Below are 19909 nucleotides of genomic sequence, written 5' to 3' on the forward strand. Positions count from 1 at the left end.
GTTGATTGTGAAACTGTAAATACCTGTGGAAATGATATGAAAAATATGAAAATGTTATGCTTCTTAACATTTTTTAAATTCATGGAACATAGCAGTGTTATTTTTGTAACAATGAGATACTATTACACATTTTATTAATATTTTTTCAGTAATTTTAATCTAATAACAGTTTTCATTATCACATTTTGCGTTTTTATTTTAATTTTAGTCAACGTTTTTTTTTTTATTATTATTTTCACTAGTTGTTTTTAATATATGACTACAGTTTTATGAATTTTCATTTCAGTTTTAATGTTATTTTCACTCGTCAAAGTAATCCAAATGAATATGTTGCTGAAACATACAACTGTCTTTTTACAAGTAGTTGCAAACAATTAAAATATATATAATGTCAGAGTAGAAGATGTGACTTTTTAAACATTACGCTGACTTAATGGTGAGATGTTGTAAATGTTTTCAGCGCCACCTTTTCGCCATAGTCAGCTATTGCATGCTCTAACTCCATCCAACTCCAAAATTTCCATTTATTTTCTTGCATATACTGTCTCCTGGCGGATTGTATTTTTCAGATATAAACTAGATTGGGATTATATGTAAACAGAACTTTTTTTTTTTTTTTTTTTTTTTTTTTTTTTTTAGCGAGATGAACTGAAAGCCTAAATATTTGATGTTAAACGGCAAGTAGGCATGTTATTTGAACAAATGTTATAGCCTGCTGTAATCTGAAGCAGATATTTGCATAAATAAAATGGCTAATTTGAATGTATAATATTTTAACCTAATTATATTAGCCTAATAATAATATTTCGTATAATATTTCAGTTCTTTGCTCAGATAAAAGGCCGCTGCTGCGTCTTTTAGATGTTGTAGGCTAATTTAAAAATGTAAAAGATAATCTGTTTTCTTGTGTACACTATGAAAAAAAATATTTCTATTAACTATTTCATTGTATATTTAATATTCATTAAATTAGTGTGGTATTTCTTATTTTTAATATTTAATACTTTTGCCGTTTAAATATTTAGACGGGCCCACTGGGGGTCATTGGTCCCAGTTTCAAACCCCTGATCTCGCTAATGTAGGCCGCGCGCTCGCTGCGCTCTTTCCTAAACGGGAACGCGCCCAGCACGAGTTCGTGTGTCCGCGCGAGACTTTCGTGTGCGCGAGACCTACCGAAGCTAACGGCTAAACGCCTCACCGTTAAACACCTCACCAGCCAATTCAGCGTAGGTTTACCGTGTAAATAAACACACTAACCACTTTTGTGCGTGTTTACGTCACGTTTCGCGCAGTTTAGAAATGGGTCAGTGGTGTGAGTTGTGCAATAACTGCTTGAAAAGGCTGTTATTTTGTTTAGCGTAGTGTGTGTCAGATTAGCAGCGACTAATTTATGTTGTTAGTTGTTTTCAAACCTCTGTAACAACTAATATCAGTTCGTCAAGGGAATTTAACCACGCTTGTATGCTCATATGCTATGGCTGTGTCTCAAAATCTAACAAGCTGCCTATCTAGGACGCATTTTTTTAGACATTATACAAGCAAGCAGGTAAGCAGCTGTAAGTTTTGAGACTCAGCCTCTGTTCGCCTGTTTAAGTTTGTTGTTTATGTGCCATGTTGTGTGCTGTGTCTGCAGTCCAGCCAATGAGTGATCATGTCTGGGGTGAAAAGGAAAATAGAGGACAAAGATCCTGACTATGAGGACATCACGCAAGTGCAGGAGAACAAGAGGAGCAAAGTGGTGGAGCAGAACGGTAAGACTAGGTTCCTACTAGTAATGTACAATACCACATAATTTTTTTTAATTTTTTTTTAATCTGCTTGTTTTATTTTCATCAGCCCGTGAAGCTGCAGTGCAGAAGATTGAAGCGATCATTAAGGATCAGTTTTCTCTTGAGATGAAGAATAAAGAGCATGAGATTGAGGTTATCGGGCAGGTAATTTTAGTTTTATTCTAGTACTTTTAAGTACTTTAATCAGCAGTGCAACAAGTGCTGAGAAACTGTACAGTGTCAACATTTTTAAAGTCAAAGTAGCTGTAGTACATTCGATAAGTTTTAAATTCTGAACTATTGTCTGTTTTTTTTCCCCTCAGAGGTTGAATGAGGCCAGGAGAATGATGGACAAGCTCAGAGCATGCATTGTCGCGAACTACTATGCCAATGCTGGCCAGCCAAAAGTTCCTGAGGTAATCTATAGAGAACAGATGCACTGATAAATTTTGCTTATAGAATAAAAAGAACTGAGTTCCAGAAGTAAATATACTATTAATTTTCTCCATAGGGCAGTTGATTTTAAAATCAATTAATTTCGTAACTCCCAAGATGCATTGCGAATTTCAGTCTACTTATCAAACTACTAACTGTATATATACAATGTAATATGTGTGAGTGCATGTCTCTAGATGTAGATATAGTTATAAATGTGTGTGTGTGTGTGTATATATATATATATATATATATATATATATATATATATATATATATATATATGTGTGTGTGTATATGTGTGTATATATATGTATATGTATATATATATATATATATATATATATATATATATATATATATATATATATATATATATATATATATATATATATTTTTCAAACAAATACTTTTTTAATCTCTATGGAATTTAAATGAATGGTAAAATACTTTTGGAATCAAGGTAGTTGAAAAAGTGAGCAATTTATTTTATGTACTTCTTGGTTTTGCTCATTCTGCATGAACAAACTTCCAAGTTCTGTTTCTGCTTTTTTTGATTTTTCTTTATAAACTCTAAGCACAAACAGCTGATAACTGATTTCACTTGCTTCCAGGCCTCTAAAAGTGATCCATCTGTGCTGAACCACCCTGCCATAAAACGCTTTTTGGATTCCCCCTCCCGCTCCTCATCTCCACTGAACCAGAATTCAGAGACACCGTCGCAGGTCCAGTCCGAGACAGAGTCCCTCAGCCAGCACGGGGAGGCAGGGGAGAGGGAGACGGACAGTGGGAGAGAGGACGGTGCTCCACGTGAACGACGCCCCGGCAGAAACACAGGAAAAGTTTGTGTCCCACACACTCAAAACATAAGAGATAAAGGATTGAATAGCTTGAAAATGCTGCAGCACTGTTGCTGTATACCAAAAGTACCTGACAGTAACACTTTTTTTTATTGCATGCCCATATGTAGGACACTTTTGGTGTGCCATCATCTTTAGAGCAGCATGTCACTTACCACACTACTGGAGATGAAGCTTCTCGCCTCTACATGAAGAAAACCATTGTTGTGGGCAACGTATCCAAGTATGAAGTTTCTCTCTTTGCCCTTTTTTTTTTTAACAGATCAGAAGGTGCTCATTTTAATTTTACTGTATTAGAAGAACGGCTGTTGCACACACAGTGCACCCTGTGAGAGTTTAAAAATATTTTACCATTTGTTTGTAGTGTAGATCAGCTTTAATCCAACGACCAGAGATATTCTAAATCTTTGTTATTGCACTAGAGCGTTCTAATTTAGCACCTTTGGGATCCTGACTGATGTCTGTGCTCTTTCTCTGAACAATGCTGGTGTGCCCTTGAGTAGGAAGCCTTATACTCAGTTCTGCATTCTTAAAGGGATATCTCACCAAAAAATTAAATATACCATCATTTTGTCAGCCTAATATCATTCTAAAGCTCTATTAATGACTTTCTTGAAGTGGGCACAAAAGTAGAAATATCTGTCATAACATACCAAGGGGAAATACTATTTGGTTTCAGTGAAAGACTGTTTCTGTTTCCTGTTTGTTCGTTTTTTAAAAAAACTATTGTACGACTGCAGAATATTTTGAGTATAGCACAGCTGTAGTAAGAAGCTACTTAAAATTGCATTGAAGAGCGTAATCGATACATTATTAGGAAGAATGACGTAGGTGAGTAAATGATGACAGTTTTCATTTTTGATTGCACAAATGTTTTTTGCTCTTCTGTCAGAACAACTGCTGAATGAATGTTAGCAGTTTGTAATTTGGACAGATGGTTCTTATGAGAAACAGTATTTATTTATCTGAGCTTATATTAATTTTTAAATGCATCACTTTCTCCTGAAAATCTCCATATTTTTTTCTTCAAAACCCAATAAACTTTCACATTGCGCAAAGCTTTAGTTTTCCCTAGGCAGCGATCTAACATCATTTATTCTGCATTATCACACAGTCCTCATCTACTTTACCTCATAAAATGCACTCAGAGCATGTGAGAGAGACACAAGTGTGTATCTGTGTGTCTGCATATGATCAATGATATAATGTTTGGGTTTTTTTTGCCTGCTGAGCTACTAAATATCTCTATGAGACTGTTTACTCCAGGGCCGATGTGCTGAAAAAGCTCCTTTAAGCCGTTTATCTAAATAAAGGGTCTCTGAACAGCTCTACATTCTGCATTTATGTTTGTGGTAGATGCTTGTTTCCCAAGAAACTCTAAATGAAGTGCACAAATCACATTACTGAGGAAGATAGCTGAAAATGTTCTGTGCATGCTGAAAAGAAACTCACAGCATGTTCAAATAAACAACTTTTATCCTTGCTGCTACTGAATGCAACTACAAATTGCTTATTGTTGTTTGTTGGTTTTTTTTCTCTCTTTCAGGTATATTGCCCCTGATAAACGTGAGGAGAACGATCAGTCCACTCATAAATGGATGGTGTATGTTCGAGGTTCTCGCAAAGAGCCTAGTATCGATCATTTTGTAAAGAAAGTCTGGTTCTTCCTGCACCCCAGCTACAAGCCCAATGACCTTGTGGAAGTCAGGTGTGTGTGTTTACTTGCTTCTTTTATTGATTGTTTTTAAACACTTGCATTGTCTTATGTTTTTTTTTTACCTTACTTGCTCAACAACTCCTAAATGATTTGCTCAATGATTCATTTTTCCAAACCCCTACTTTGGAATATTTTTACAGCTCCAAAATCAGTACCTAGTGGCAAAGAATGAATTTGCATTTTCAGACCAGTGCTAAAAGACCAACAAGTGGGTGGGCAACAAGGTTATTTTCGTAAACGACAACTAAAACTAAGACAAAACCGACTGATGATAAACTATTTCATAAACTGAAATAAAAATAATAAAAAGGGAATGAAACAAAACTAACAACAGTTATTGAAAAACTGAAATAAAATAATAATTATCAAAAATAAATAATCGTTTTCTTAATCACGTATTCTCACCCTTTGGCGGAAAAAATGCGAGCAGCTTTGTGTGGTGCATTGGTGATTTATGCATGGTTGTTCACGAAAAAGTGCTCAAGACAGCAGTCACAATATCATAAGTATTGTTAAGTAAGAAAAATACATTTAACCATCATAACAAAATTAGACTACATTTATTTTAATATTTAATATTCCAACAAATAGTCACAACTTGTGATTTTAGTAAAAAGGCCTGCTTCATTTCTATATTTACTGATCTGTTAATTCTGCTAAACGTTGATTAAAACTAAAACTGAAACTAAACTATATAAAATGAAATAAAAAAATAAAAACTAAACTTAACAAAAATATTAATGAAACTTATAAAAACTAAACTGAATTTTATAGAAAATCGTAAAGACGATAAAACCAATTAAAAAATTCAAAACTATAATAACCTTGGTGGTCAGTATGCTAATGTTTCATGTTGACTTCAAAATGAAATAGCTTGGGACAATTTTTGAGAGACAATAACTTTATACGGTGCACTTTCAGATTTAAAACATTGCAGAGTGTTTTCATTCTCTAAGGGCTGTTACACACTTTATGGGGCAGATTTAACTCTTGATAAACTTCCTTGCATCCTTTCTAAATAAAGTCCTTTTTTTTCCTAAAGAATTGTGACTATGAATGGTCCTCTTTTGTGAAGATTCATTTTGCTGTTATTTTAGCTTGAAGTAATATTAGCATACAACAGCCAGTGCCCTCTAGTGGATGAACATCTCTGTGGTGCATTTGTCAAGTTCATCCTGCTGAGAGAAAAGGTTTCTCTTTAAACTCTGTGTGTGTTTAGTGAGCCACCATTCCACCTGACCCGTCGAGGGTGGGGAGAGTTTCCTGTCCGTGTGCAGATTCACTTTAAAGACCAACGGAATAAACGTATCGACATCATCCACCACTTAAAGGTCAGACACTTACTGGCCGCTTGCATACACAGCCTTTGAACCCTTTTGTTGCCCTTTTCATCTTTTTTTCCTCCTCCTTTATCTTTCTTTGTACTTTTTTGTGAAAAATTCTGACAGTAGATGACATCCCCTTCTGTTATATGTGCAGGTTGTGCATAATAGAATATGTCTACACAAATTGTTTTATGTGGGGTTCTAAGTCTAAAGGTGAAATGTTCGTTTTTATAAAGGATACAGTCTGTTGATATTTCCTTTCTTCTTTATGTCTTGTCACAGCAGTTCCTTTTGTTATAGGTTAAAAAACAAAGATAAAATAAAGTGAGATGAATTGAGATAAAAGAATAGTTTTGAAAAAGTACTTGTCTACCCATCAACCTCTTACATAATCTGCAGCAAAGACTGCTCTTTAATGTTTCTGTTATTTATTTTATTTTTTTATTATTTGTTCTCCCTCAGCTTGACAGAACATACACAGGTTTACAGACTTTGGGAGCTGAAACGGTAAGACACTGAGACTATCTGAACCTTTGCATGAAACTACAGTTGTATGCCCCTTTTTTAATAAATGTACATAATTACGTTTTTGTTTTTTTGTTTTTAAGATGAGATACTAAGAATTAAGTTTATTACATACTACTCTGCAGAAGCACAGCTATCAAAAAGGCTGTGAATAGATATTACTGCTCGAGGAGGCAAAGCAAAATCTTAAGAACTAGAATGTACTTTTTTTTTAACAGGATAATTATTATAAATGTATTTATTTTGTCTTGTGGAAGACATATGTAAATATTTGTTTTCTTAAATAGTTTCAACAAGACTAAAATAGTAATAAAAAAATGCATCTTGCAAATTCTTGGTTATGTAGAGATATGTAGAATTACATAAGATCATCTTATTGATGTAGAATCCTTTGAGCACATCAAAACAGGTTTAAAGGCAAAACTTTCTGGACTAAAGGGACTGTACACCCTCTGAGAAAATAATTAGAACATTGTGTTTGTCAGTTATTAACTTAAAGAGAGTGCACACGTCACTTACATAAATGGGCAAAGAACCGAAGTCAAGGTCCCAGCTGTGAATATAATGATGAAAATGTCATGGTTTTCAAGGTGACAGCAAACACAAAAATGGAGTTGTGAGTGAAAGATTAAATGTTTTATCCTTGTAACTTATTTTCCAGAATGTTTACATCAAGGTGTGTAGTTTTTTTTTCTTTTTTAAACAAAAAAAAAAATTAAATGGCAAACGCTGGAGGTTTCTTTTAAGCTGCAGAACTCACAGTGAAAGTACAGGGTTTTATAGTTCTGAAATGATTTTGTGATGACGAGGTTTATTACAAGTGTCTTGATTCATCTTTAAAAACAAATCCTTGTTTCTTATTACCTAAAGGTGGTGGATGTTGAGCTCCACAGAAACTCACTAGGGGATGACTTCATCCCCTCTGCCCCCTCATCTTCATCATCATCATCATCTTCCTCTCATCTGCCATTTGGGGGCGGGTCTGGTTCCTCCTCCACAGCTGCCCAAGGCTCTCGGCGGCCCTCCTCTCCCTCTCAGCACACTCATGATGACTCGGATAGAGGTAAAGAAACAATACACCAATGCTTGTCTACCTCAAAGGATGCTTCATAGTAAAACAAAAGAACTATGTAGCATCACACTGTGTCTTTAAAATGGGATTATTTTGATTAAGAGGATTAGTAGGATGTTTGGACTTTATTGCATAAGCAGCAAAAGCTGTTTTGCAAATCTGTATTAGTCCAAAACTAGACCTTCATTATACTTACCATGCCCAAGTCACTTAAAATGCAAATTTTGTGTTAACTTAAGCTGGTTGCTAAAGATATTTCTAGTACTCAAGTGTGTGTAAATGTGTTATTTATTAGATCTATTGTTTACGAAATTGACTGTTGTTCCTATTATTTCAGTTCCAGGTGTGACTGTCAAGAGTGAGTCAGTGCGTTCTTCATGTTTTGAACGAACTTCGCAGTCAAACAGATCTGAGAAAATCACCCTTGGTTCCCACGGAAACTCAGCCTTTCAGCCAATCACGGCCAGCTGTAAAATAATTCCACAAGGGCAAGTGCCCAGTCCCGCCGAATCACCTGGGAAATCTTTCCAGCCGATTACAATGAGCTGCAAGATTGTGTCTGGTGAGTCTCACAGGTGCACAAAGAAGGTGGAGAAGAGCAGAGTTGAAATGCAAGCAGTAAAATCCTCTATATACAGTCTCTTTCATGTTGCTCTAGCTTTTTTTTCTGCTGGAAGTTTCGATTTTCTAGAGAAAAGAAGACTGTCAGAAAGTTGTGAAATGCATTATAGATTTGCTGTCAGTGTGTGACAGCAGATCTAAGAGGAGCTCAGTCTGATATGTCCTAGTCCTACCTTGCCAGACCAAATCTTATTCTGACCAACAACCACACTCTTTTGCCAACTTATCTCTAACCTTTATATTCGATTGCTGTGATTTGCCTCCTAGTGGCAGTCAAACTTAACTTTCAGACAGATCGGGAAGCAGCTGTTCCTTTACTAATTCATTATGATAAAATGAATGAGCATTGAATGCATGAATATATCAACCTTCCAAAACATCTGAAAAACAAAAAACTAGCAAAACATGACACTTTTTATCATTGGTTTGTGCTAAATTCTTTGACACTTACAAATTGTTTAAGCCAGCCAGTCAGTCTCAAGTTCACACTCAAGCCAGTTAAACATCAAGTTCATCATGTTTGTTGTATAAAGATAAGACAAGAAAAGTAGACCATTGTAAAGATGTAAAACTGCTCTGTGAAGCATGATGTATTTGCTGTATGTATGGCTGTTAAACATGATTAGATATTCAGACTATAAATCTAATCATAAAAACACAATGTTTGTGTTCCAGGTTCTCCTATCTCCACCCCTAGTCACTCTCCTCTCCCCCGGGCATCATCATCCACTCCAGTACACATGAAGTCCAGCCCCTCAGTCATAAATAACCCCTACATTATTGTGGACAAACCAGGGCAAGTAATTAATATGGCTGCATCGACATCTGCAGCTACAGGTACATGCTCTCCATCATCCCTTCACACAGAGTAACATTGTGATGCTTTCACTGCATTGTAAATCTCATGTCCTCAATGTTGATGTGAGTTTTGCCAGATATTGGGCTCTAGGTTTCTTTTAAAACTCCTTATTCAACTTTGAAGTTCTGATAAACAACAAATGTTGTTGCTTTGCAGTAACTTTATAGTTTTAGCAAGGATTTGTCGCACCAAGCATGGGAAGGACACAGTGAGAAAGTGTCAAGAGTGAATGATGAAGACAATTCACAAAGTACAAGTTTCCCCTCAAGTTTTTTCCCTCCCTTTGCTCTCTAACGCACACACTCTTTTTGCTTCACTCTTTCCTGTGACTCATGCTGTGGGTTTACAGGCCATCATAAGACCAGGTTGCCATAGCGACCACATCACTAAGAGTTTAGGAGTGTGTGGAGTATGCGGTTGATGTAACATTACTGTGTGTGCGGGTGCACGAACAAGTTCCACCTCCATGGCTGCGCAACTGATGTGCTTCTCGCAAATGCTGTATCACCTATAACTGCATCCTGGATATCCCGGATATCTTGGCAACACACACATGTACAGACCTCCACAAAAACGCACCTACATGCTCTCAGGGAGGATGTGTGTGTTTGTGTGTGTGGGTGGTCGGAGCTCTGCTGTAGTGCTGAAGCAACATAGTGGCCACATACTGGTAATAGAAACAGATGTACAGATGCTTCTCAAAACTCTACACTGCTTTCTGTGACATGATTCTTGGAATCTTTGTCATTTTTCTTGGGCTTTAGAAAATTGCTGGTTTTCAAAACCTAATGGTTGTCTATCTAGACGGCATTGTGGGGCATCATGAGTGCATTTGAGTCGAATGGAGAATTCTTGACGTGTAGGTAGGACACTGAAGATGAGTGTTCCAACCCTTCTGTAATGACTAAAACTGCTGACAAAACATTTGTTTTTCAGTACTGTACAAATATCTAAACATCCTTAAATGAAAATATGTTTACAGAAGCTCTAGTGATGAGAGTTTATGCTTAATACAAAAACAAATATCTCTCATTGAGTATTTCACAGTAAACAAGTGTCTTCTGTCGTTTTACTTAAGTGTATTTTCATTTCAAGAATCTTTAGCCATTTGCACTGATAAACAAGATGCAAGTATTGAGGAAGAACATTGCAGTGTGATCAGAAGGTAAAGTAATATTCTGGTGGTTGGGAGCAAACATATTTTCTTTAATGTCTAAATCAAATCTTAATTTTACCTTCTGAAACTGTCAGAAGACCTGTTTTTAGGTAGAATGCTCGAAATGAAAACGAGCCAGTGATGTCCTTAATGAAATCTAGGTAGAGTAGGAGACATTATTCAGACATTTGATTCAAACATCTTTGATTGCCAAAATGGTGTCTTTTTATGTAACTCACTTGGTTTTCATACACAGCCAATCTCTTATGGCTCTGTTATGTTCTTAAGGCCTCTGCAAAATTCATACAACAGCATGAAAATGAGGCATTAATGAAGTCTGAACATCTAAGAAACAGATGCTTTGAATTAAAACTAAAACCAACATATAAAATATTCTGCTACATGCTTTTATGAATTATTAAGTCATCACCCAGAAATGAAAATTCCCTACGGGGAAAATGTATCTGTATTACATGAAGATGGGTGAAGTTATTTCACTGTGCTGAAAAATTCAGTTGTTTGTAGGAACTTGGTTAAAAATAATCACCTTTATAGAAGTTCTTTCTTTGAAATAACAGTATGTTTCGAAAACGGTAATCATTTTCATTCGTTTTCTTATTTAAACGGAGTCTCTGGGTGTCAGAGCAGCTTCAGAAAATCACTGTATGCACATCTTAAGCTGTAAGATTTCTGTCTTTGTGTTATTGGAGAACAGAGCTTGTGAAAAATCAGGCTGTGAATCTGGAGAAGAAGCTGCATGCCAACCATCCTGGGGGATGGTGCATTATGAAATTTGGAGTAAATAAACTCGGTTTTGTCAGTTCACACATTTATACGGGAGAAATTGAGCACAGAAGAGCAGAGCTGCAGTCTTAACACATTTAAGTTAAACAATGAACTGCAAAGTAACTCACTATTCCATTGTGCACAAAGATGTCTCTTTGTGCCAAAGCAATGTACATATTTGCACTGTAATAACAGCATGATATATTGACACACATAAAACACAAGTACATAAAAAAAAAACATTCTTTTTGTAATATTTTTGAAAAGGGGCCATAAAAAATTATTTTTGCTTAAAAAATGTTTGAATAGACTTTGAAATTCACCCATTTTCCAAATGCATTTTATTGATCTTGTGACTGACTTTGTCTCAAACCATATTATTTTAAATCATGATGTCATGACTTGATCTTCCAACTGACCTCTCGCTGGTGTCATATTTATTTGTTATACCTGGTATTTTCATGTTTTCATCTCAGGCAGTCCAACGGCCAAGCAGAGCAGCACAGCCCATGGTGCTCGATCACCTGCTCCTAAAGTTCACACCAGCAGCTTCCTGTCCTCTGGAGTCAAGGTGAGATTGACTCTCTCCATAAATGGATTTATTCAGTGCTGCTATTCAGCATTGCTAGCTGCTCATGTCCAGCCATGTGTTCAGGAATTGTGCAGAAGAATTTACCTACTAGTAAATGTGTTTTGCCTCCTTTTAGCAGTCTTTTTGATTTATTACTATGCATTGTGGTGAGCATTTTTCTTTTGCTCCTACAAGGCAAGTGAAGTGAAGGTGGGTGGGTAAGAACAGAATATCAGTAGAAATTATGCGAGTATTGTGAGTAAAATCACCTGTAATTGAAAAATACAGATGTAGGCTGTTGAAAACAATATGGCACAATCAATTCCCCTTCAGGCAGATTAGCATGATGAATCAGTACCCATTTGTGTTCATAGAAAGATGTAATGGAGCTTGTAAGAGGAAGGTACCCCTAAATATGTGTTCATTTCTCTGTCGTTTCTCTTTACATTTATTTACAAAGTGGAAAAGATAATTTTTGTAATAATCATTCATACCAACCAAAGCAGTAATAGGTTGTCTGTCCCTCTGTTGAACTGAAGATAAACTGACTCAAATTAGGTGATGATCTCTCTCTGTCACTCTCTCTCTATCTGGGTTATTCTCTAAGGGTGTTTCAATGTTTTCTGGACACTGCGGGCTAAATTAACACCGGTAGTTATTAATAGTTACTGCCAGGCGGTGCAGTAAGAGGTCTGCAGCAGCTGTATGTGTGTGCGTGAAGGTTTAAAATGGGACATCTATCTGTGGCATCATGCTGCTGCTTTTGCGCAAGCTGTGCAGAGGACTGAAGTATTCCCAGAGCACGCACACACACACACACGCACACGCACGCATATGTGGGTATGCAGTGAAAATGGTCCACAGATGTTTGTTCAAAATAGTCAAAAATAGGAGCTTGTGTTTGGGTTTAGAAGTCTCTCTTGCATGCATTTATTTGCTAAAAATACATTAATAATATTTAATGTTTAATTTCCTGTTATTGCAAAACTGAATTTTCAGTTTATGAATGTTGAAAATGGTTGAATTTTTTTTTGTGATACTGTTACTGTGTATTTCCAGGATAAATAGAAAAATAGAGAAATAGAATTGTCAAAAGAACATAATTTATTTAAAAACAAATTTGAAAATCTTTATAAATTTCTTTACTGTACCTTTTGATCAATTCCCTTCTTAAACAATTTTTTTGAATTCTTCCAAATATATATTTAAATATTAATTTCTATATATAAATATATATACGTGTAAATTTTTCCTAGTTCAAAATATCATGACTTGACTAGGATACGTGTAAACCTTAATACAATGTTGTTTAAAAGAATGAACAGTGTAGCTAACATCTAGACCAGGGGTAGGCAACCTGCGGCTCTGGAGCCGCATGCGGCTCTTCAGCCTCCTTGTAATGGCTCTCGATGGCGTGACAAAAAAAATATAGAAGGTTTTTTTTTTTTTTTTATTATCGTCATTATGTGCTCATTTTGTTGCACAATTCCTCTGGGGTTTTAGTTGATACCATCTAATAAAGTTTTTTTTTATAGTTTGTCACTTAAAATATATTTCACATCAACGTCAGCAGCCGTCTTTTAGAACTTTATAAACTCTGTAATTTTTTGCGGCTCCGGGGAGGGGAATGGCTCACACAAAGTGGCTCTTTTGATAAAAAAGGTTGCCGACCCCTGATCTAGACAGAGGGTGGAGACCTAGAAAGGGATTTAAATAAGATAAATATTTTATTTTTTTCATTTTAAAGAACTATATAATTAGTTTGATAGTTTGACTTCACTGGTAGTCTAGAATGTTAATAATAAAGAATGAATCAAACTTCAAAGCTTTTGACTGGTATTTGCACAGTAGTTTCTAGAGCAACAATCTTTAATTTTGAATCGGTTATAGTGCTTGAGTATGAGTGTTTTCTTGTTATTTATATGAGATTATGTGCCTTGTATATGGTGCACTTTTCATTGGCTTACATTCTGCTGAGTTTTTCTGGCAGGAGGGGTCAATCTCAACTCAAGTTCACTGAGTTCATCTCAGTGTTCAGCCTCTCGCTCAGAGAAGCACATGTTTATCTTACTCAAGGGAATGTGTGATTCACTAAATTAACTTCGGATTGGATCACACTTCCAATATCTCTGCAAAATATCTTGTTTGAAATTGAACCGTGAATCAACCTGATGGCTTTTCAGTGCAATTCTCGCTGTAATATGACAAGCACAGAGTAATAAAAATTCTCTCTCTTTGTCTGTTTGTCTTAAGGTTATAATCAAGCAAGAACCAGGAGAGGTACCCACCCAGCCGTCACCACAGCAACATGTTGTCTCCACCGCAGCATCCCAGCAGCAACAGTATGTGACAGTGAAGGGAGGTCACATGATAGCCATGTCACCACAAAAACAGAGTGGGGCTGGGACTGGAGGTGCCACACCCAGCAAGGTTTTTATGACTACTCTTGTTTTGTGTTTACCAATATGATCATGTTAAAATTGACTATTTTATATTTCTTGGTTGATTGACTCTTTAAACTGTTATCCCAATCCTATTCTATCCTTTGCCTGTTTCAGTACCTAGTAAGCTACTTACCTAAACATTTCGGCATTGTAGCTCAAACATTGTTCAGATGCATATATAATGTCCAAACATAATGTCTAGCTAGTCCATATTTTCTATAGTTTTATCCCTCAATGCAGGCTGTGCTGTCTGAGAGAGTTTTTAAACTGGAGTACACTGTGGTCATGCGGTCTAAACATATCTCAGGTCATTGTGTCTCTGTGGACCTCTGTCGTCTCTTTACTGCAGCCTTTTTTAGCACCTGAGAGTCAAAGTCACTCGTACATCCTGTTTAGACACTGTCCATCTACAGTATGGAATTCTGCGCAGAAGTCTTTTATCTTTTAAACACTATATTAGAATCTTCAGCATATTTCTTGAATATTTTTCATGTTACTTTTTGGATCTCTTGGTTGTAAGTTAAGGCTCTTTATAAATTCATCATACTTTTTGTTTTTTTTTGCAAAGTTTTTGCCTCCTTAAGGTGTAACCACTAATCCATATTACTATTTAGATGCAAATGACTTTCTAAAATTGTATTTAGACTCAGTAGATAACTTTTTAAAAATAGCCTGTGATATTTCATTCAGCAAGAATGAACCAAGTCAATCAAAAGTAGCAGTAAAGACATTAAGAATTTTGCCAAGGTTTATATTTCAGATATAAACTGAACTTTATATTTAATTTCTAATTTAAAATGCTTTTTCTATTACTCATTCATTAAAATGTGTGTCAGGATTTCCACAAATCATTAAAGCAATAATTCACCCCGAAATGAAATATCTCCCATCACTTACTCACCCTCAAGTAATTCCAAACTTGTATGAATTTCTTTGTTCTGTCGAACAGAAAGGAAGGTATTTCGAAGAAAGTTTGTAACCAGGCTGTTTTGGTACCCAATTGACTTTCATTGTATTTTTTCCCCTACTATGGAAGTCAATGGTGACCCAAAACAGCCTGTTTACAAACTTTCTTCACAATATCTTCCTTTGTGTTTGACAGAACAAAGAAATTCATACAGGTTTGGAATTTTTTTAATTTTAAAATTTTTAGGTGAACTATTCCTTTAATAGCACACATCTGTTTGATTTATAATAAAAATATAAGTTGAGGAAAAATTATTTTCAGTTGCAGAGTAACTGCGTGTGTGTTTGTGTAGGTTTTGGGGATTCCACTGGGCTCTGCTGTCAAACAGGTCTCCATGAGCAGCGGGCAGATCTTGGTCGCTAAGTCAAGCCCCTCTGTTTCAAAGGTGGTGGGCCAAAAGCAAGTGGTTGCACAGGGCGTCGCTAAAGCAATCGTCAGTGGAGGAAGCAGTGGTGCAAGTGGCATCACAGGACAGCAGGTGCATGCTGTTACCAAGTCAGCAAGTGGGTCTGGAGGAAGTGGCAAGAGTGGAGGTCAGTCTACACACTTTTTTTGACCCTCATCATGTCATAAAGCCCAGATAATTAATGTGATCTCTATTTCTTTAAATTAGTCAAGATAACTTAAGTTGCCAGCATCAGGTTTTCAGTTCTTACTGAAAATTAATTACTGCACCAATTGACCATCTATACCAATTAGAGCATAATGTTTAATATTCAGCTATGTGGAATGAGATTTTGTACCAATAAATGTGAACTTGTCTTTTGGTTTGTGAAGATGAATAGATCTAAATCTTGAAATAAAAGTGTGCATGTATTCATTTTTAATAGGTGAAGTGTGTTTGTTTGTGTGAGTGTGTGTGAGAGAGAGAGAAATTCAAAAAGCATTTGTCTTTCCAGGGATGCTAATTAAGATGTTCAGAACAGTAAGTATGTGTGTGTGTGTGTGTGTGTGTGTGTGGGTGAAAGAACAAGATTGTGGATTTGTTTGCGTGTAAGGAGAAGTGTTTGTCAGGCTGATCAGCAGATGTTGTGCTGAGAGGGGAATTTCACACGGCCAAACTAAGTGTGTGTGGCTGTACCGCAATGCTGACTAAACCATTAGGAAACACCATTACTCAGTCAGACACTTGTATCTCCCTGTCGCCACGGGAGCAAACAGGATTTAGTTTGATTAATTTTAAAAATACCCATATGTGGATGCATATAGGAATCTTGTTAGTGGTATATGAAATAGACTTAAAGATGTATTGCTGTATGTTCTGTATAGGTTCCATGCTCCACACATTTTTTGCATCTTATGAGTCCATTAAAATGTCTGTTAGGGGGTACTCACACTGGGACCACCAAAGCTTGGTTCCTTTGACTAGTGTGAGCGCTCTAATCCGTGCCCGGGCTTGATTCATTTAACCATCCCTGGCCCACTTTGAAGAAGTCGGCCAGAACACGGTTCAGATGGGCTCGGGCACAGTTTGTATGTAGTATGAGAGCTAACCGCGCCAAAGCACGGAACGGATACTATTATGTGTGCGCTATTAACATTACGATCGCAACATTCTATTAACACTTCTAAACTTTACTCTTCATTTAATTTTTTTCAATCAAATAAGTTTAGGTTTATAATGGCTCTGGTTCTCACATTACTGATGAATATGAATTGTACTTTGCGAGTATAGCTGAAAATTCTTTCATTAACGTCAGCTGTCTCTGTAATAATTCTCTGGTCTGATACAGAAAAGTGAAAATCGCTGCATGCAGTGCACAACATAAATTATAAATTAATTACTACTATTTATTAGGCAGAATATTAACGAAAGTTGTTTTCTCTCACATGTTGTAATCGTGCTTCGGCCCAGAACGTTTAGTGCAAGTATGAGTGCAGGCCAGCAGGGGAGAAGGGCAGCTGTGCCTAGTGTGAGAACACCCTTAGTTTGGATTACACCAAACTTGTATTACAAGTTTGAATGATTGTTTTCTGTTTTAAAATGCTATTCATGCCTGTGATGGCAAAGCTGAAATTTCAACAGCCATTAAACAATTGGAAACAATATTTTTTCAGACTTCTGTGATGAATAGAAGTTCAGAAACATTTCTTTTTATCAACAATATTTATTTTTAATATAAATCCAATGTCTTTAATATAAATATAAATGTCTTTACTGTCACTTACCTGAACTTCTTTTTGTCCATATTCAACCTTTATTTTTTGACAATGTATTATTTCTTGATATAATACATTTCTCTCTTGTTTATTTATTGTTTGTTTGTTTTTTTGTTTTGTTTTTTTTCTTTTAGTTATGGCCACCTTACAACTACCAGCAAATAACCTGGCAAACCTGGCTAATCTGCCTCCGGGCACCAAACTTTACCTTACCACCAACAGCAAGAACCCATCGGGCAAAGGCAAACTACTACTGATCCCGCAGGGAGCCATTCTTAGAGCCTCACACAGCGCAGGTCAGACACATATGAATTTGGAAACATTGTCATTGCGTCTTTCTTTATTCAGATAAACATCTTACTAGGTTTATCTCTCTGTGTAGGCCAGCAGTCTCAGAGCTCTGGTTCTGGAGCATCACATTCCTCCAGTGGGTCCTCAGGGTCTGGCAGCTTGCATTCCAATTTATCCTATACTTCTTACATCCTCAAGCAGACTCCTCAGGTACTAGTTTTTGCTGTAAATCATTTATGACAAACACTAACTGCTAGTAGTTTAGGTCAGTTTAAGCAGTTTTAGTTTAAACGTTTGTACTCTTACTTTGTTAAATAGGCTCATTCAGTAACTCTTTCATTCTATTTTTGAACGACCTCTGTTTCGTATGTTTAAAACAGTCTCCACAGACAAACACGCACACACCCTGAAAGCCTTTGCTGTCAGTTTGGGTTATGCTGACATAGTCACTATTACTCTTTTCAGGGCACATTCTTGGTTGGTCAGCCAGGGGGCTCTGGGAAACAGAGCTCTGGTGGGCATGTGGCATCCAGTCCTGCATCCAGTACCCAGCAAGCTATTCGGGTCACAGCCGGACAGAAGGCAGCCATATTGGCTCAGGTGTGTAACAAAGTAAGGATTTAACAACATAAAATCTGTTTCCTTTAAACTCTTCTCCCTCTACTTTATAAAGTTATATAGCTACAGGTATATATAATGTATTATTTGTACATTTTCAGTTGATATAAAAATATTTTGTACAATATTTAATACAATTAGTATTATTTAAATTAGAACAATATATTACAATAATTGTATTGCACAGACTACAGCTTTATTTTATTGAACAGATGTTCAGGTAGAGCTGTAGGTTTCATTTTAGGTGCAGATAATGCAGATGGAAGATGTTTTGTCTTTATTTCGCAGTACCTCACTACTTTAACTTCATTACATTCAGAATACAAGCTCACAATTGTCATTCCTTTTTGACTTTTCACTGTAGATAACAATGCAGCATAGATGTATTCAGCTATATTTTAGGTTCTCTTGCTAAAACAGTCATCTGTATATATGTATGCTAAATCTCAGGCACACTCAGTGACTCAGAAGGAGTGGGATCAGTTTACCTACTGTAAAAAGCAAAAGTGTTCAGGGGTTTGCCATTATTTCCTCCCTCTTCGTCATCGATTTCATGCTCTCTCTCCATCTCATTGATCTTGCTTTATCTCTCTTCTTTCTTTCTTTTACTTGCTGCACTTTCATTAGTGTTACACAACACCTCTTCTGAAGAGCTTGCACTCTCTAGAGCCCTTTCTCTGTGTGTGTGTGTGTGTGTGTGTCCTGATTATAAGATAAAGGCTAATGAGTATGCCTGCAGCTGACATTTGAGCTGTAATTCAACCTGTAAACATAGACTTATGGGCTTCTCTTCCTTCCTTCCTTTTCCTTCTACCTTTCTTCTTGTTGCTTAATTATCTATTTAAATCATACCCTCATAATTCTCTTCATAAAGTGGAGCACATAGGGCACCATGATTTCTGCTCGTTAGTTTGTTATAATTCTCGTTATCCCCCCTTAGCGCAGGTGAGACTACATCAAACCTCTTTCTCTGGTGTGTTAGACCATCTAGAGGTTGTTCGCATGCAGTAAGATGACCATACACACAATGCCTGATCTACTTCAGTACCCTGGAGGTCATGGTGGAGTGTTTGTGTTTGATGGAGGGTATTTGCTGTGGGTTTAAGATCAAGAAAGGAGTAACTTTAAAAGCAAAGACATGCGAGAATGAGTGTGAGAAACAAGCTAAAGATTTCTTGCTGTATCACTGCATATGCTGTTATGTAAGGGAGATACTTGCAGTCTTTTTCTCACTTTTGTTTCAAGTCCAGTGAAGCTGTATTGGCATGAATATTAAAGTCCATTATTGCCAAAAAACACAATGTTAAAAAGAGACTCTAGGACAAGAATCTCATTGTAGATTGTAGTTCTTCAGTAGAATGTGCCTCATTTACCTTTTGGTGTGATTGTGAGGTTTACAGTTTTGTTTATTTCTGTAAAGAATAAAGCCTTTGGCATGAATAACATATTTCTCGGATTGCTGGGTTTGGGTTTTTCAGCTTCTTTCTTTTCATGTTTGATCGACAGGTGGTGGGTGGGTCTCAAGGTTCTCAGGTGAAGCTGTCAGATGGCTCAGTGAAGATGGTAACAGCTGCCGCAGCAAGTCACCTGACTAAACCTGGCACAACAACTCTTAGAATGACAGGAGGTGTCATCACTGCCACAAGCTCTGCCCCATCCACACCCAGTGCCACACCCACCTCTCAACAGGTAGAAGATTTCTGATCAAGAAGTGTTGCTCCTTCCTTACAAAA

The 19909-nt window shown here is 36.5% G+C and overlaps 1 protein-coding gene across 3 annotated transcripts in view; it reads left to right on the forward strand.

Moving 5' to 3' along the window:
* Nucleotides 1-1093: 1093 nt before the first annotated feature.
* Nucleotides 1094-19909, forward strand: part of yeats2 (YEATS domain containing 2) — a 28085-nt gene continuing 9269 nt past the window's right edge. Inside the window, exons 1-19 of one of the 3 annotated variants that reach the window (XM_043217320.1) lie at nucleotides 1094-1226; nucleotides 1634-1751; nucleotides 1837-1934; nucleotides 2093-2185; nucleotides 2819-3046; nucleotides 3175-3287; nucleotides 4611-4772; nucleotides 6001-6112; nucleotides 6569-6613; nucleotides 7502-7694; nucleotides 8041-8265; nucleotides 9000-9161; nucleotides 11602-11696; nucleotides 13950-14126; nucleotides 15400-15640; nucleotides 17402-17563; nucleotides 17650-17768; nucleotides 18024-18170; nucleotides 19683-19865. In XM_043217320.1, the coding sequence (XP_043073255.1) occupies nucleotides 1652-1751; nucleotides 1837-1934; nucleotides 2093-2185; nucleotides 2819-3046; nucleotides 3175-3287; nucleotides 4611-4772; nucleotides 6001-6112; nucleotides 6569-6613; nucleotides 7502-7694; nucleotides 8041-8265; nucleotides 9000-9161; nucleotides 11602-11696; nucleotides 13950-14126; nucleotides 15400-15640; nucleotides 17402-17563; nucleotides 17650-17768; nucleotides 18024-18170; nucleotides 19683-19865 (2655 nt within the window). In that variant the 5' untranslated portion in view covers nucleotides 1094-1226; nucleotides 1634-1651. Of the gene's footprint in view, nucleotides 1227-1253; nucleotides 1547-1633; nucleotides 1752-1836; nucleotides 1935-2092; nucleotides 2186-2818; nucleotides 3047-3174; nucleotides 3288-4610; nucleotides 4773-6000; nucleotides 6113-6568; nucleotides 6614-7501; nucleotides 7695-8040; nucleotides 8266-8999; nucleotides 9162-11601; nucleotides 11697-13949; nucleotides 14127-15399; nucleotides 15641-17401; nucleotides 17564-17649; nucleotides 17769-18023; nucleotides 18171-19682; nucleotides 19866-19909 lie in introns of those variants that run through there. The other 2 variants (XM_043217338.1, XM_043217329.1) reach the window with 2 other exon arrangements.

Source organism: Puntigrus tetrazona, chromosome 2 (assembly GCF_018831695.1).
Source record: "Puntigrus tetrazona isolate hp1 chromosome 2, ASM1883169v1, whole genome shotgun sequence".
Lineage (NCBI taxonomy): Eukaryota > Metazoa > Chordata > Actinopteri > Cypriniformes > Cyprinidae > Puntigrus > Puntigrus tetrazona.